This window comes from Toxotes jaculatrix, chromosome 8 (assembly GCF_017976425.1).
Source record: "Toxotes jaculatrix isolate fToxJac2 chromosome 8, fToxJac2.pri, whole genome shotgun sequence".
In the NCBI taxonomy this organism is placed as follows: domain Eukaryota; kingdom Metazoa; phylum Chordata; class Actinopteri; family Toxotidae; genus Toxotes; species Toxotes jaculatrix.
In genome coordinates this window covers 11,046,390-11,062,864 of record NC_054401.1, presented here as the reverse complement: position 1 = coordinate 11,062,864, position 16,475 = coordinate 11,046,390, and the positions used below count along the sequence as shown (strand labels likewise).

General features: G+C 39.7%; 1 protein-coding gene across 1 annotated transcript; it reads right to left on the bottom strand.

Annotated features, from left to right (window-relative positions):
- Window positions 1-428: 428 nt before the first annotated feature.
- On the bottom strand, window positions 429-12,133 carry ca14 (carbonic anhydrase XIV). Its single transcript, XM_041044961.1, has 13 exons — window positions 12,058-12,133; window positions 11,633-11,656; window positions 7,900-8,079; window positions 7,531-7,676; window positions 6,223-6,318; window positions 6,036-6,102; window positions 5,397-5,554; window positions 4,346-4,472; window positions 3,464-3,487; window positions 3,218-3,302; window positions 2,970-3,011; window positions 1,890-1,943; window positions 429-540 (listed from the first exon to the last, which is right to left on the bottom strand). The coding sequence occupies exons 1-13, from the start codon at window positions 12,125-12,127 to the stop codon at window positions 429-431; spliced, it is 1,185 nt and encodes a 394-aa protein (XP_040900895.1). The 5' UTR covers window positions 12,128-12,133.
- Between the last annotated feature and the right edge of the window lie 4,342 nt (window positions 12,134-16,475).

Sequence of the window (16,475 nt, the reverse complement as noted above, 5' to 3'; positions counted from 1 at the left end):
CCAAACGTGAAAAAAAAACAACAAAATATATATTGTACAAAGTATTTACATGAACCAGTCATGCACCCCAGAGAGCAAGAGCAAACATATAACTCAGCCAGCAAACTGACATATTTACACCAAGTGCTTCACGTGCAAACTGAAGCAATGTCTTATACCAAGACTGCCACCTTATCTGAATTTGGATGAGAAAAAAATACTGGAAACAGTGAAGTGATCAGGTCAGCAGGTGATTTGTCCTGTGTCCTGTTTACATCCTTCCCTCGCTGTTTATTCCTGCTGCTTTTTATAACTGACGAGTGAGAACATGTTTGCTTTCTGTCCCGTGAAGAGAGATGGATCAGTGATAACATGGCTGACAACAGGGAAGGGGAGAGTGTTCGAGCGTCTGAACAAGGTCTGAAGTGGACTCTGAAATGGACTGTCAGCTAGGGTTCAATCTGAAGAGACGGCGAGGGCTCTTCTTTCTTTTCTGCTTCAGACGTCGAGTTCAGAGCCACGTCTTGTTTTTTCTCTTGTTCTTTCTCTGGCTCCTTCACCCTGAAACATCAAAGAGAAGTCATTCCTACTGAGAGATCCCATATGCTTCAAAACTGACCAGACAATGGACTTCTCAGTGGTGTAGTTTGTTATATTGTCCAGCAGAGGTCACTCTTTGTAAAGACTACAGATCTCCCTGAGTTTAGGGTTCCAGTACATAAAATGACAAGTAGTGGTCCATAATAGGACGGTTTAAAACACAAAAAAGGGTTTTAGAACACAGAGAATAAGATATGCATGTGTAATAGTAAAATAACACATGATGACACTGTGAATAAATTACTGGTAATATGGCAAGTGGATTAGAAGTGGTTAGAATAAACTAGGAGAGGGAGACGTGTTAACCAGGAGCCCACTGGATTGCCACATTGGATTGCTCCATTGCGGAGCACAATTTAAAAAACATAGTGTCTTTTCTTCAGCAGCGACATTTCCAATTTAATTTGAGTTTTATTTACTGATATTTTTCATGTTTTACAAGCATATCGTGGATTCACATGAAATCTTGTACAGACATTCATGGTTCCCAGAGAGTGACTTTTAAGATCCCCTGACTTTTACTGTAGTGCAGCTTGAGGTTCACAATTGTGCTTTTTGTGGTAATGACTCTATTTGTCAGTATCATAAAATTATTGGATGGATTCCTATCAAATTTTGTGCAAATATTAATGTCCACCTCAGGATTAATGGGAATTATTATGGTGACCCCTTAACATTTCCTGTAGCTTAATCATAAGGTTACTCTACTACATAACTGCCCAACCAATCTGCATCTAATGCTACTTAGCAAATGTTAGCATGCTAACACGCTGAGCTAAGATGGTGAACTTGGTAAACATTATACCTGCTTAACAGCTGCATACTGAAATTAGCATTTAGATCAAAGCAAAGACTTTCAGGTCTTGCCAGGCCTCAGTGGTTGATACTATGGTGATAGAACACATAACATCCGTGTCCAGTGGACAGTAGGGATTTCACTGTAAATGTACAGTGTCAATAGACTGCTGGCAAAACCCCTAAAGCATCAGGATTAAAGACTGAGGACAGACAGACAGAAGCCATATACTCTTAGTATTTTAGAACTGGCTGATGTTAAGGATTTTTTAAAGCTCGGGCAACACCTTAAGGTTTCTGCATAAGTCAATAACGTAAACATATCAAAGGCGATTTTCCTGTGGAATTTTGTTAGACACTAATACTCTAACAGAAGTGTTAGGGTCTAACCTAAGAGGATAAGACACTGTGAATGGGTGGTTAAAGCAAAGAGATATGTTCAGACATGTTCAATCTAACTGTGAGAAGTCAAAGTTAAAGTTTTTAGGTCAAAGGTCAAAATTTTGAACAGTGACCTTGGCATGGGAGCAGGCCGGTTACTGGGCAGGACATCCCAGCTAGAGGTAGAGCTGTCACAAGATCAAAAGACAGAATCACATGACGAAAACAGGAAGAAAATCTTGGATTTAACATTTCAAAGTGACGGTGTGCAAATATTTCAAAACCTCATTCCCTGTCCCTCCTAATCTCTCATTAGATAGAGGGATCAGAGGTGACATTTTAAAGTAATTGCACTAATTGACATTTTAATTGACATTATGAAAGCCAGTGGTTCCCAAAGTGATATACAGGGGCCCCCCGAAGGCTCTGTGACAAGGTTTCTAGAGACCCCGGGAGAAAGCAAAGGAGGTCATAATTTCACTGTTATCACTTTTGATGATTGAACAGTGCAAGAAGATGACAGAAAGGTCTGTTGTGGTCAGAGGTTTAATGCTCCCCATCAGCAGTTTAAACTGTTATATCCAGTAATAAAACTCATACTTTTGTCCTTTAGAGTCAAGACTCAGACCGTGAATTGAAATGAGTACATACTTTGGGAACCCTTGATCAAAGCAGTGGAAAGGTTAAATCACTTACTGGTTGGACACAGGGGGAACCCACCACATACTTTCAGTAATCAGTGGTAATTATTAGAGAAAGTAATAACAGAACATGAACATTGGGGAATGATATTGCAGCGGAGGTCAGAAGCTCAGATTATCCTTAGTGCTGATCTCAGGGTCGCCTTTAACTTTTATGTTGAAACCTAAGGTGAGGAATGTGCATTCGCTGACATTTCCACGAGAGCCTAACAAACACTGTTTTGAGGCAGATACAATAACATTATTTTGAGTTTTTTAAAAAAAAAAAACTGTTGTCGTTTTGTATTCTGACTCATGAAACTGATTCTAAATTACCTCAAACATACAATATCAGTGTGCCCTGCAATTTCTTGTCACTTATTGTTATTATTTTCCTCTGCATATTATTTGTTTATCACAGCACTGATCCAAGATCTGCACTTAAGGATATCCATCAAGCACAAAAAGAAGTCACAAACAGCACAGTCAGTGCTAGTTAAGCGCCTTTGTCAGTATTGAGCTGAAGTATGCCACCTGTTTACCACGACTGTTTCATGATGAAGGAGTGTAAAAAATCTGCCAAGAGACAGGAGATAGAGGATGAGAAGAGACAGGATTTTTCCACAGTGACATCTCCCACGGTGTCTGCAGAGTGCCCAGTCAAACCAGAACAGCAGCGGACTGGTGGCCAGTGTCTGCTAATGCTGCAGCCACTGGAAGAGTAGAAACAGAATGGCAAACAGGCCACTGAAACGACCGAGCAATGCGGCAGAATTCCTTACCGTATTGTCTTCACGATGAAGCGAACGATTACTGCCAGACCTACACAGCCACACATCACTCCTATCACTATGGCTGTGACTTCCCCTGCAGAAGAAAGCACAACAAAACATGACACAGTAAAAAAAAAAAACTTCTCAAAACACAGCAATAAATCAGAGCAGTTAAATGATTTAAAGATGAGACATGATTTTCAGTCAGTCACTTTGCTTTTAACAAAAACGTATGAAAATCTCATGTAGCCTTACCAGAAGAGAGCTCCTTCCCTGACTCTACAAATAGATAAAAGACAGAATAAATCATTACAAAATTCTCAGTAGATGTTATCTTTCTCTTACATGGTTAACATAACACAATGATTTGTGGGTTTATCTCAGCAGAATCTGCTGTTCAGCTGTTTGAAAATGTTGTGTCTAGTCAGTCTCGCTGCCTTTGACAGCAGTGCTGATATCACAGGCCTTCCAGTTCAGTCACTCGCTACAATGAGCACTTCACACAAAAATTCTTTCTCCTTTGTCTTTGTCTACCACTCTGTCTCCCTCGTTCACTTCTCTGTCTCTTTTTCCTCTCCCCTTTTCTCAGTTAGACTCGCGTGATAACAATGGAGTCAGTGTTTGGTTTTCGAAAATCCTTTTCTCTAATCAGCTCGCAAACAAACACTGCACCCCCTTCCTATTCCACCCGTCCCCCTCTATTTCTGTCACCCTCTCTCTACTCCTGCCTTCCTAAGACTTTCTCAGACAAAGTCACAATAGAACGGTAATCCTTAATATTCCCACATTTTTCTCCACATTCCGCTTTTCACTCTCTGCATGGATTGTGCTAATTGCTGGCTTTGGTCTACATGGCCACCCTCTGTCTTGTTGTTGTGGTTTGCATTATGAGCTACGGGCTGGCAGCAGTGTAGAGGTCCTGTTAGGGTAAAACACTAGAGTTCAAAGAGGATCGACTGTGACCTTTTGTACCTCTACATTTAAGCAATCAGAAATAATAAAATCTAAGAATATACTATCTATATATTATAAATTGTGCTAATCAGGTAATATTGGGGAAAAAAACAAAAAAAACATACTAAGTACTGGTAATTTATAAGCAGTATAAATAAGTTGTGTGTGCTCTGTCTGTCTAACCTGCAGAGAAGGAAGCGAAGATGACCCTGTGGTTGAGCGGCTGTGTTATACGGTAGTTGTCCTGCAGCAGCATCCTCTCGGGATCTTCAGCTTTACTGGAGTAAAGTATCGTCTCCATCTTCAGCAGCTGGAGTAGAGAGATGGGGAGAAGAGTTACAGTTCTGAGGCTTCAAAGAGAAGGTAAATTAACTGACTGCTGTATCTATGAAAACACAAGTAGCTGACTAGCATCAAATTGAAGAGCCCGGTTGAAGTTTTTCAGTAGCGCAAATAAAGTGAAAGTCACTGAGTAAATTGATTCACTGAGCAAATGTTGAGTCATGTTAACGAGTGTTTGTTCAGTAAATTTATTAATGAATGATCTGCATTCCAGCTTCAATTTTTCTGGCACAGATTGGATACAATTTAAATATTAGTTGGTACAAAATTACTATTCTGCATGTCGACTCTGCACTAATGGAAATGCAGGAGGTGGATGCTCCTTACCACATTCTGGGGTATTGGGGTAGTGTTTAAGGATAATGTCTTTTTAATTTATAAATAAGAATGCAAATAATTTTAAATACTAACTTCATCCTGTAGATTTATGCTTTCTAAAAAAAACTCAAATGCACTGTTTTTTTAAATAATCTTTCGAATCTAATTTATACTTATTTTTTGCAATCCTATAACGACAGGATTATTCAATTAAGAAAGTGCTTGGGAAGTTATATGCTGTTTGGTGATTTGATGATACAGCACAAGAACTCCAGATTATAATTTATGAGGCCAATAATTAGCAATTTTGGGTTGAAGTGAACAAATAATTTAATGCCTGTATCAAACTTCTAGACTAGACAAACTTTAATGTCTGTCATCAGTCTGTGATAATGAATCATATCTAGGCTCATTCTTTTCTCTAATAATCTTTTATTATGGCATTAGACAACATTTCTATCCCTGCTGGATCACAGTGGAGTAAAAAAGATCCACTGTGAATCAAAATGTTATCTGTGATAGGATCTACTCCTGTACAGTTCAGGTGAGCTGTGTCTCAGTGTCCCAGCCTCACCTGTGCCTTTGAGATCTGAACCCTCTCGTGAAACAGTGTCCAGAGCACACTCTGATAGCAGGGCGGCGTTGTTAGTGAGCCATTGTAGCGATAGTAGCGTCCCAGGTCTTTAGGGAGCAGGGACTGGATGTCAAAGGCTGGGATGGGCACTCTCTGGTCTGGCAGTGGATAAAGTAGGACAAAGAAGAGTATGTGTCTTATAAATACTGCTTTTGGAAGCAGATATTATCAAAACATTTAAAGAAAGAGTTAGTTGCAGCAACACTCAGGAGAAAAAAAACGATAACTGTGTTGTTTTTATGTCACTATCTTAAATGCTCAAAGCAACATGTTTCTTCTTCTTTCTTTTCTTTTTTTGCTTCAGAAAAAAATAGTTTTATAGTCATATAGTTCTTGTCTTCACCATGTCTGTTCAATAGACTGTGAATGGGGAGTGTGGAGAAACCAAAAAATGGAAATAGAAATAGCATATTACAAAATAGTGACAAAAAACCACCTAAGCCATACCTTAACCATCTTAAAACATTTTTTGATTTTGAAGAAAACAAACATTCATAAATCCCTTGATGGTGAATGAACTGTGAAGACACTGTAAGTAAAACAAAAACATAAGGTTTTGTACATTTTCCCTGGTTTTACCTCCGTGTCTGATGCGGCTCAGGTAGCTGAGGATGTTGTTAAATGCTGGGTTTGTCTCCTCACCTGTCTGGAAAACCAAAACTCAGCCTTGAATATTTATTACATTTCTTAAAATACTGCAGCTAAAATGTTGAAGAATGACTTCTTCTTCTTAATTTTTTTTTTGTGTGTCATATAGTTTAATTACCACAATGAGAATTCCTAAAACAGCCAGGCCGTCTCTCTGTGTCATTGCCGCGGACATGTTGGGGTAGAGCTCAGAGTTGTAGTGAACTACGTGAAGCTGAAAAGAGAAGGACCACAGTTAGTTTAGTCACTCTGATGAGAGGGAAACGAAAAACAGAGAAAGAGAGACTCGTCCTGGGTTATGCTCCTGATAGATGAGGGTTAAAGAAAAATTTTAGTGTTCACTGTTTGTGTTGTTCCTTATTGTTTCTTCGTTTCTGCATGATGTTAATCTTTAATCTGCTTAAATTCCCTCACGTCTGGCGTGTTGGCATACCTGACTGGTGACAGATGGTCAGGAGCTGAACTGCTGAGACAGATAACCTTCCCTCCTTCCTACACTCTTTCTCTATCTTGTCCCTTTCCTAAAAAGGTTGTTGAACTGCTTACACGTTTTATTTAGTCCTCTCTTTGGAAACACTCTATACGAAAACATTCTCATCCATTGCTCTTCTGTCTCAGTAGCCCCCTCTAAGCCTGCTCTAAAGGCCACTGTAAAACCAGAACATGGATCCAAGCTGACTCAGCTATAACAGATTTGTGTGTTAGAGAGAGGAATTCCTTATGTCACACTGTTACTCCAAGATATAAAGCCAAAAGCCAAATATGTGTTAGTTCTTCTCTCAATACTTTGGAATTATCCTGTCTATAGAGAGACTAACTGTTCCCACTGAATCACACAAAATAACAGGGGTTACTAGAGCTGTAACTGACTAATAATCTGATGAACACTTTCTTAGTTGAAAACTGATAAAAAATAAAAAAAAAAACAATATCTAAAAGTACCACAGGACCCACAATAATGCCTTCAGTGTGCTACTCAAAACCTCACTAGAGAATTAGAGAGGAACTAGAGAATGAAAAATGACAGAAACGATCAACTGATTGTCATAGTTGCAAATTAATTTTTGTCGACTGACTGGTTCATCCTTATTTTTTATGCTGCACAAATATCACATGACATAAGATTTCTGTGGATGCATGCCATTTTTTGGATTTTTGACACATTAAATCTTCTTTTAGAATCGAAGCTTTTTAAACTGAGTTTTTATTTTGCCTCGGACGTTGTGATAAATCTCTTTTTTCTTCCATTTAAATAATGTAATTTTCATAATCACAGAGGCACATGTTCAGTTCATTCTTTTGTATAAAATCCTGACGTTCTTAGAAACCCACTGTTGTCACATCACTTTACTCCTGGTCATGACTCAGATTGGCTGTGACTTGCATTTGGAATTTACTGTTTATAGTCAGCTGTGTTTATACGCACCTCTGCATCTGCACTCAGTCCGTTGATGGTGTGTTCACTGCCCCCATGACTCGGCCCGCCACTGCCCCAGTGGAGGTGCAGTTGTACGGCTGTAAAGAGCCAGGGCAGCCCCCCGAGTCCCATCCACTCTGGTAGCTCGATCACAGCTGAAGGAGAGAAGAATGAAACAGTTAACCTCTAAGAAAAACACAAGGATTTTTTTTAAGTGGATATGAATGTTTTTTGTTTTTTTTTTAACTAATGGGTGGTAAAAAGTTTACTGCCAGGTTATGTTTGACGATGGTGCAGTATAAATAAATCAGCCGTAAAGCTGCTCAGTTAGCTGGGAGAAGGTCATGTCAGGAGCTGGAAATCAGCTGCTATAGTTACCTGTGTGTCCATTATTATACAGCGTGAAGGGCTTGTTGCCGTGCTGACTGTAGCCCAACGGGGTCAGAGGGACCAAACTGGGGTCATATTTGGTCTGTGTAGCAACCACATCAACAGGGGATTGAGATGTACCAGCGCAGTCAGGGAAATACTGGGACCACTCAGACTGACCCACAAAACCTTTGACAGGAGAAAAGATGGGGAAAAAAATTCTGTCACCCAATCACACAGCCCACTTACTCTGAGATATCCTGTGAAAAGCCTCCACTGATCAGTCTCTAATTATGCAGGACAGTTATGGGGTGAGGTTCACAGCCTCACAGTGGTGAACTTTTACCAACATGAAAAAAATGTAACACAAAAACCCCCCAAACAAAACAGGCTGAATGTACATTTATCCACAGTAACAGGTTGTAGGATTTAACAAAGGTCATAATACAAATTCACAGCCTTTCTTATGTACAAGTTAGTGCCATTTTATTTATGCTTGAGCTTCTCCTGTTTTAAAGGATTAAAACCGAATCACTATTCCTGAAACGGCAACTTGAAAACTCATTAAAAAAAGTAGCCAGTAATTAATATCAGCTACATCTTTACTACTAATTGAGCTTCAGAAGGTAGATGGTCAGAGGGTGCTATTTTTTAAATGTGATTCTGAATTGATTTCTATATTTGCACTGCTCTCCAAAAGAACACACATAGAGGAGTATAGATATACTAGATCAGTGTGCATATCTTTTACCCAACTGGATTCTGTCGCTTCTCTGGATCAACTAAATCCCTAAAATCAAAATCAGACTTAAATCCAGGTGACGCGTGCCTCCCATGACTCAAAGAAACTTCATCAACTTCATCTTCATCAATAACATGCCGACAAAAGCAGCTGATTTAGGCACTTAATAACTATTGTCATCTGACAACACAGTCAAGCCCTACAATCAATAAACCTCATAAGATATTGATCTAAAAAGGTGTTGAGAATAACAGTAAAGTAAAATGCTGTTTAGTCATTATAGCTCATACAAAATCAGCTGAGGTCACACACTAAAAACAAGTTATTTTATCTTGCACTGACTCTGAAAAACCCTGACATTAAAATAAGATGATAAAAATAGTTTTCTCTATGAATAAACTTGTTCTACAATTATTCTTTAATAATCACAACTATATTCCGAACACATGGAATTACAGTACCACAGATTTTAAGCTGCGACTAAATGCTGATGTGTTTAATTTTATTATTATTTTTCTTATCACGGCAGGCAGAAACATAACAACATATAATTGTGGTCATAACGTTGAGGAATAACATCCAGTTGCAGTTTCACATAGTTCACAGGGGAAAAAAAGTGAAATGACAACTTATTCCTTAAAATAATTCAAACCTAAGTTAGTATTAGAATAATAGTAATGTCAATATTTTATTAGCAGTGGTACTTTTAGAAAGCTAGTACCCAATGTATTTTCCCATAGATTAATTAAATGTGTTCAGACAGACATTGCAAATTAGCCCTTAATTCAATCTCATCCAAAAACTGAAACATTAAAAATTAAGAAATTAATTAAAAGTTGGACAGAGAAATAGTGGGAGATGATAAAACGATTGAGGCCTGGGTACACAGAGTAAAAAAAAAAAAAAGAAACTGGTCTCCCCAATTGCATAATAAAAGAAAGTTAGAAAAAAAGAGTCAGTGAAAAAGGAGAGTGACATGTGAGTCAAAGAATCTGAATTTCAATTTCAAAGAGAGGAATGCTTTAGAAAACAGGCACACCACTGGCACATTTTACACAAACACACAAAAAAAAATGTGTCAGTAGTGTGCAAAAACAAGCATCCAATCATATGTTTGTGGTTGCAGGTTAAACTTGTTGATAACAACAATGACGAATGTTTGTGTAAAAAAAAAAAAGAAAAGTTGACAGAAAAGGTAAAGACAGAATGTAGCCCTGTTTTTAAACCCTGGAATGTGGTTTGGTTGTAACACGGTCTTCTTAACCCATTAATACCAGCAACTCCATCTACATGGATACAGTAAGTACAGTAGACCCAGTCTTCCCCCTTCATCGCCTGTCCCCAGCACACACGTAAACAATGTGGGGAGGGGGCTCTACATTAGTGAACACATACCACATCTCCTCTCTCAGTGCCTGCAACCCCCACCTTGCACTTCTAATCTGTTCTCTGCCCCTCCGCCCCCCATTACCCCTCACTACTCTCCACAGCAAAGCCCTGCACCAAGACTCGACTTCAAAAGTGAGTCCCGCGGCCCCGCTATTGGTCGCCATGGAGGTTTCCATGGTAACCGGAGGCCGAAAATTCTGACCCGGTGCGCCTGTTCTACCTCTCCTAGCATGCATACCCATGTCCTGAATACAGCCAGGAACAAAGACACACACACACATATGCAGATGCACTCACTCAGAGCATGATGATGAGGACAATGATGGAACGTGAGACTGACTGTCCCCTCGATTAACTTATATAACTCTCTGTCTCTCGTGGAAAGAAGCATCTCTTAAACCATGTCATTCTGCTCTTTCGTGTGACAAAATGTTGTGCACAACAAAACTGACTTTCCACTTCAGCTAACACCTCAGTGACGGCAACATCATGCAATGCTGTGTGACACAGTATGCCTCACACACACACACCCTCACTCGCTCAAGCACTGGATGGGCTGAGGATGACTTGCAAACACTTAAACAAATGAAGTACATCACTAAATTCAGGAAACATATCACTTAACATGCAAGCTACTACTCTGAGATTACATCACGTGTTCTGCTCAGTACACTTGCCTGCGTATGTATTATAATAATGCCTAAATAGACCATGTATAGATACCAGTTTGCTCCAGGCACAGCATCTACAGTTTGCTGTGCATTCTGTATGTACTGTACATTAGTGTTGGTCTCCTGAATACATGCAGAGAATGGTAGGCTGTGTACCCCATTCATTCCCACATTGTCATAGTCAGTGTCATTGTCCACGGCAAAGACAGCCAGTGTGCGTCCACAGAACAATAAACACATAGGTTTTTGTGCGCTGCAACAATACCGGGCACAATTTTGTATGCTTTTGCTTCATCCCGTCCCATCTCCCTCTCTCTGTCCAACACCCTCCCTCGCCTGCTTCATCCTTGTGCACCTGCCTCCCTCTGGCCAGCCCCTCTCTAAGCCTTTTTCTTGCTTTCTTCCTCTCTATCTCCCTCCACCCCTTCATCATCTCTGTGTGACTGCTGTGCTCATGCCAGCTTGTTGAACTGTAACTAATACAGACAGAGAGAAAAGAAGAGGAAAACAGAGGGAGAAGGGGTGGGAGATATGAGGGGGAAAAGCACAAATCCTTCCCAAGTTATACAAGCTTTTTATGGTAGTTACAAGGTTTTAGAGAAACAGGTTTAACATGTGCAGAGAAGTCGGGGTGAAAAGACTGTGTGTGAGTCGTTTCATTCACTCAGGTGGTTGCGCTTATTTTCAGAAAACCTTGTTGGTGCCTCGATGCAAATCATCCTGTATTAGACATTAAACTGCTTTAGAAGGTGTTGTGACCAGACTAAAAAAAAATTAATTATATCACTCCAATTCTCAAATATCTCCACTTATGACAGAGCATGTGCAGATAATCTTTTGTCTTTGCTCCTTTTTTAAATCACTCTTTACAACACTTTATATTCCTTTTGCATATATATGGGGATGTGTTCTACAAATAAGAACTTGAACTTGAACTTACCAGAGTAGGTCCATGTAACTTCCTCTGAAAAAGAACGAAAGAGAAAAACTCCTGAAACTCTCCTTTCAGCTAGTTTTTCTTCTTCAGGTTCACAGTGGTTCCAAATTAGATTTTCAACAAACATTGGCCATTTTAAAAGTATCAAGTTAAACATTTTATATTTCACTTAACTCTGTAAAATGTCATCTTTTCATCACTTCTAATCTACAGCCACTGCTGCTTCTGATAACACTCCAGTACGATTCAAAACAAGTTAATTCCTAACTACAGTAGTACTGTGGTCCTCAAATCCGATTGTTATTTCTTGATTTTACTACTGCTCCACTACTACAGCTCACACTGAAACACCCAAACAAACTAGCACAGCAATATCAAAGAAAAAAAATCTCACATGATGCTGATTATTATGTTAATGAAGACTTTACCGGCAGCAGGGGCAGCTGTCCACTGGAAACACAGAAGCGTTAGATGGATAAAAAGACCCAAAGAGTCCATGTTAGCCCTCCTTGCCCATACACAGAAATGAATAAAAGCGGACAGAGAGATGAGGAGCAAGTGTGAGAGAGAGGGAGAGAGAGACAGAGAGGAGGGGGGAAAGAGGGGGAGACTGGCTGGGTCCAGCGATCCCACCTGCCACAGCTCTGTTTAACAGCCAGAGTGTGGATGTTACATGCTGAATCCATGCTGGCATACAGGGCACCAGAGCAAGAGACAGATGGAGAGAAACAAGGTATGAAAGGAAAAGAGAGAGACTAAATCAGGGAAAGACAAGACTACAAACAGACCAGTGAGTGAGAATGAATCCAGTGCTAGTTACTAAAAGGAGGTTAGTGCATGGAAACAACAGAGTGCAAAGAAAAAAAACAGGGATGGGGTAAAGAAAAGAGGATAAAAGAGAAAGAGGGAAAAAAAGAAAATGTGTGTGTGTGAGCATCAGAGGTGACTGACTTGCTAAACTTTCTAAAAGGGACAAATTGTTGCAGAAGTCCTGCTGGTGGAGAGGAGGCTGCTTCAGTTTGACTGCATATAATCTCATTTATCCTCATTTCTGGTTCAGTAAATACTGGGCATGAGAAGAAAAACAAGAAAGGACAGAGATGTATTACACTGGCTGGTAGAGTGTAACCTGCTAAATACGAGGCAATATTCACTTTGAAGACCTTGTCACATGTTGCATGTCTCTGATTTGTGAGCAGTTCAACTGAGGAGTGATTTTCCTTTGACAGATTATTTAATTTGTCCCTCATACTGTTTACTGAAATAATGTTATACTTAACGTGTATTGTATGATCTGCACTACTTGTGCAAGATAATACTAACACTATGTGTTTTATATTTGATAGTGTAGCACATTTATAGTTTATATTTATATAGAGTGCTGATCATCTAATCTACTAATTGAGTCGTTGTTACAGCTCTAAATGTAACGTGTGAAATTATGAGTGTATTAAATTGGTCAAAATTAAATACACAATAATTGTTATGTATTATACATATACAATATGTGATTTTTTTTATTTCGATGTTTGTTTGTTTTTTAATATAGGGGGTCCATAGTCTTTGTTTCACAGAGGATGCTTTGAAATGTAGCAGGACAGTAGAAAAAACACAGGTGTGTGTGTAATAAAATTAAAGATGGAAAATGGAATTCAGCCGCAGCTGCTTCATTTTCCTGCTCCTGGTAATGTGCAGTCTGGCTCATTGTCACGCTGAATGTGTTTACATGCTCTCTGATGTTCTGGTTATCATTGGGTTTTTGGAGAATCCCTGGTGTCTGGTGCATGTAAACATCTTGTCCTTGTTTTAAGAAACCTTGATATACTACCTGAAGGACTCCAACGGGTTACAGGTTACTCACCATCTCACAGATGGTGGGAAATCAAGACACAACAACACAAAGATGATTAGAAACCTGGATAATATTAGAATAATTCATACAGGGATATAAATAATCAGGTTTCTCATGTACAACCTCCCAAATATGATCAAAACCAGGATACACCAGGATACTAGTGTGCATGTAAATCCATTCATTGTCGAATTTACAGTATGTTTCAATGAAAAAAGGTTACACACTGAAGATACTGCTCACAAACTTTATTGACTTGTTGCGTTTTGAACACAAGGGGGAGCCTTCTCCACGTGATATGTTTTGCTCTGATTCCCCAAAAGGAAAATCCACCGTAAAACAGAATTTACATTGTGCTGTTAATTCATTTACATTTAACATACTAAAGGTAGATTATTGCCCCATAGACGGCGAATAACGGTGGTCATATTTGGGAAATAAATGGTGAATCACGGCTCCGTTAAAAAAACAAGTCATTTGAATGTAACATCTTTAAAAAAAAAAGTGAGTCCATGTGAGGTCAGTATTTTCATCGTCACTGTAAAAACTGCTCATTCAAGCCTTGGTGCTCAGATTAGCTGTATAAACTGAACATTTCACTTTTTTGTTTTTTTACATAATGGAATAATCATCTAAATTGTGTTTTCAGGGTGGAGTTCCCTTTAACATCCACAGATCCATTGGCAAGCCACAGCCAAGAGTCTTTTGATCTAGATTACATCACATTGTGGAGCCAAGGATAAACTTAAAACATTAAAATAAAACCGCAAAGGTTACATCACCCACTGCACAGAGCACGGCAAGTCTAGAAGAGCCGTTACCTTAGCTTTAAATCACTCGGTAGAAAGATAGATCATTTAACCACTGTAAAACTATTTTTCCTGAAACGTATCCAGTAATTAATTATTTAACTTTCCTATTCTGGTTCGTTATCGCTTGCTTTGACCAAATAAGATCGATTACAATTGATTTTGTAATTTTAGAATTCGTTCTTATTCCTCTTTTGTAAACCTAAAGAAAATGCCCACAGATTATTTTCCAACTGTAATTTAATCTATATATGTGTGTGCATATAGAGAGAGGGAGACTATATAGAAACCTTACTGTGACCATAATAGTTTTAGTCATCACGTGACTAAAGAAAGTTAATCTTAAACCACTATCTACTAATAACTGGTCTTTGTGTGTTATTGAGAGTACTTTGTTTCAGTGGAGATGAATATTTCTGACATGAACTCACATCTCTGGCACTATAACGCCACCGTTTCATTTGTTCTCCGCCTCCGCTGTCTGACTCTCCGCTCCATCTTTTCACACTGTGTACCGGCTCTCTCAAACGTGAAGCGCTTCAGCCAAATTATGCAACAGCGGTAACCCTCGCCGGCCCCCCATTGGCCGCTCAGCGTTCCATTGAGGGGCGTGGTCAGAATATTTCCATACGCCATTGGCTACGCCTTCGCGGGGGGCGTGCCCCTTGAGTTCATTCACAAAACTAGCAGCGGAGCATCTCTCCAACATGTGAAGATCCCTCTGCTTATCCCGGTGAACACGTCTCAACTCCGCAAATGTGGGCAGTGGGAGACGTTGCAACCCTGGCAAAAGGATGGAGTTTGACTGGTTTTGAATACACGATCATTTCTATCTATATAAGTTGCTTGTAGTGATTTATTGTCAGATTATATGTTACCATAACTATCGTCCTCCAGCTATTGAAGTACAGCACATTTACGTCCGTAAGATCTGATGTGAAATATGACTGTTATGAAAGTGCTGTTCTACCAATACCAATGCAGAATCTATCTGAATGACTGAGAAAAAGATAGTGCTGGATAATTATTCTGAGTTCATAACTTAAATTCCCCTAATGTAGAGGATGGTGAAGGCAGGCAGGCAGGCTGGCAGACAGATGCAGCGCAGACAGGACACAGCAGCAGTGTGTAACTGTCTCCTAGCTGTCCTGGTTTCCAGGTGAAACGTGATATGTTGCTCGGCCTCTGCAATGAGAGTGGGGAGACAGTTTACAGTTTAGTCTGTCTTTAGGCCTCTGTCTTCCCTCAGGCAGATCAGATTTCTGTTGTGGTGTCTGGCTCTCACCACACCTGCTCATGCAGTTGGCCTTACAGAAACTCTTGCATGCTTTCACTACCTGAATGCCTGCATGCTTTCACAAAGACCTAAAGGTAAAGTCGCCACAGGGATATTAACAACATGTTATTCAGTATGACTGAACATACTGTCATTGAGCTCTTTCAGTCTTGTCCTGACATAAACCACAAAACCCTCTGTAGCACCAGCCGATATGGCATTTGAGGACACAAGCCCCAGCAGTAGATCTACAAGTCATTTACACTGTATTGTAACGTCAGAGGCAACAATCCTGATTTTATCCCAGATACGCATATTCCATGTGTGCCTTGAGTAATCTGAGTAACAACTAAGGAAGGCTGTGTTTTCCATATTAGGAACCAGTTAGATGCTTTGCACTTTGACCCACTTCATCGACAAAAGCACCATCCATGGGCTTAGGTTAGGCTTAACATGGTCACTCCTATTGAATTCTCAAGCATGTCAATACAAGGGACAGTAATGAGAAGGGGATGGAGACAGAAAAAAACACACAAACCAGGTGGGGGATGGGACTCAGGGGAAAGGGAGATGGAAATGATGGGGGTGGTCTTCAACACTCATGAACTCAGAGGAGGTTCATTGGGTTCATGTGCTGCAGAGGAATGCTGCAGGGGCTGGAAAGCTTTTTTTCTGTTGACCTGGTCTCTGTTACGTATACACAAACAGGAACCTTTCCCGTGGTTTACTATTACCAAAGGTTAACCATTATAGTGTTTGGACAACAAGAAGGGGTGGTTTGCTCACCTGGTGTTGAGGTTACTTAGTGTTTCTACATAGTTACAATGCTAAAAGACAGGTATTGTCAATCAAACAAGGACACAGATTGTTGTGTATGTGTTGAGGAGAGGGGGTCAGTGGGTTCATGTG

Excerpts from the sequence above, each read along its gene's own strand:
- ca14 (XM_041044961.1), bottom strand. The coding sequence starts at position 12,127 with ATGGACTCTTTGGGTCTTTTTATCCATCTAACGCTTCTGTGTTTCCAG. Across the intron at positions 8,080-11,632 it reads AGTTACATGGACCTACTCTG|GTTTTGTGGGTCAGTCTGAG; the intron begins GTAAGTTCAAGT and ends CTCCTGTCAAAG. Across the intron at positions 5,555-6,035 it reads GAGCCGCATCAGACACGGAG|ACCAGAGAGTGCCCATCCCA; the intron begins GTAAAACCAGGG and ends ATCCACTGCCAG.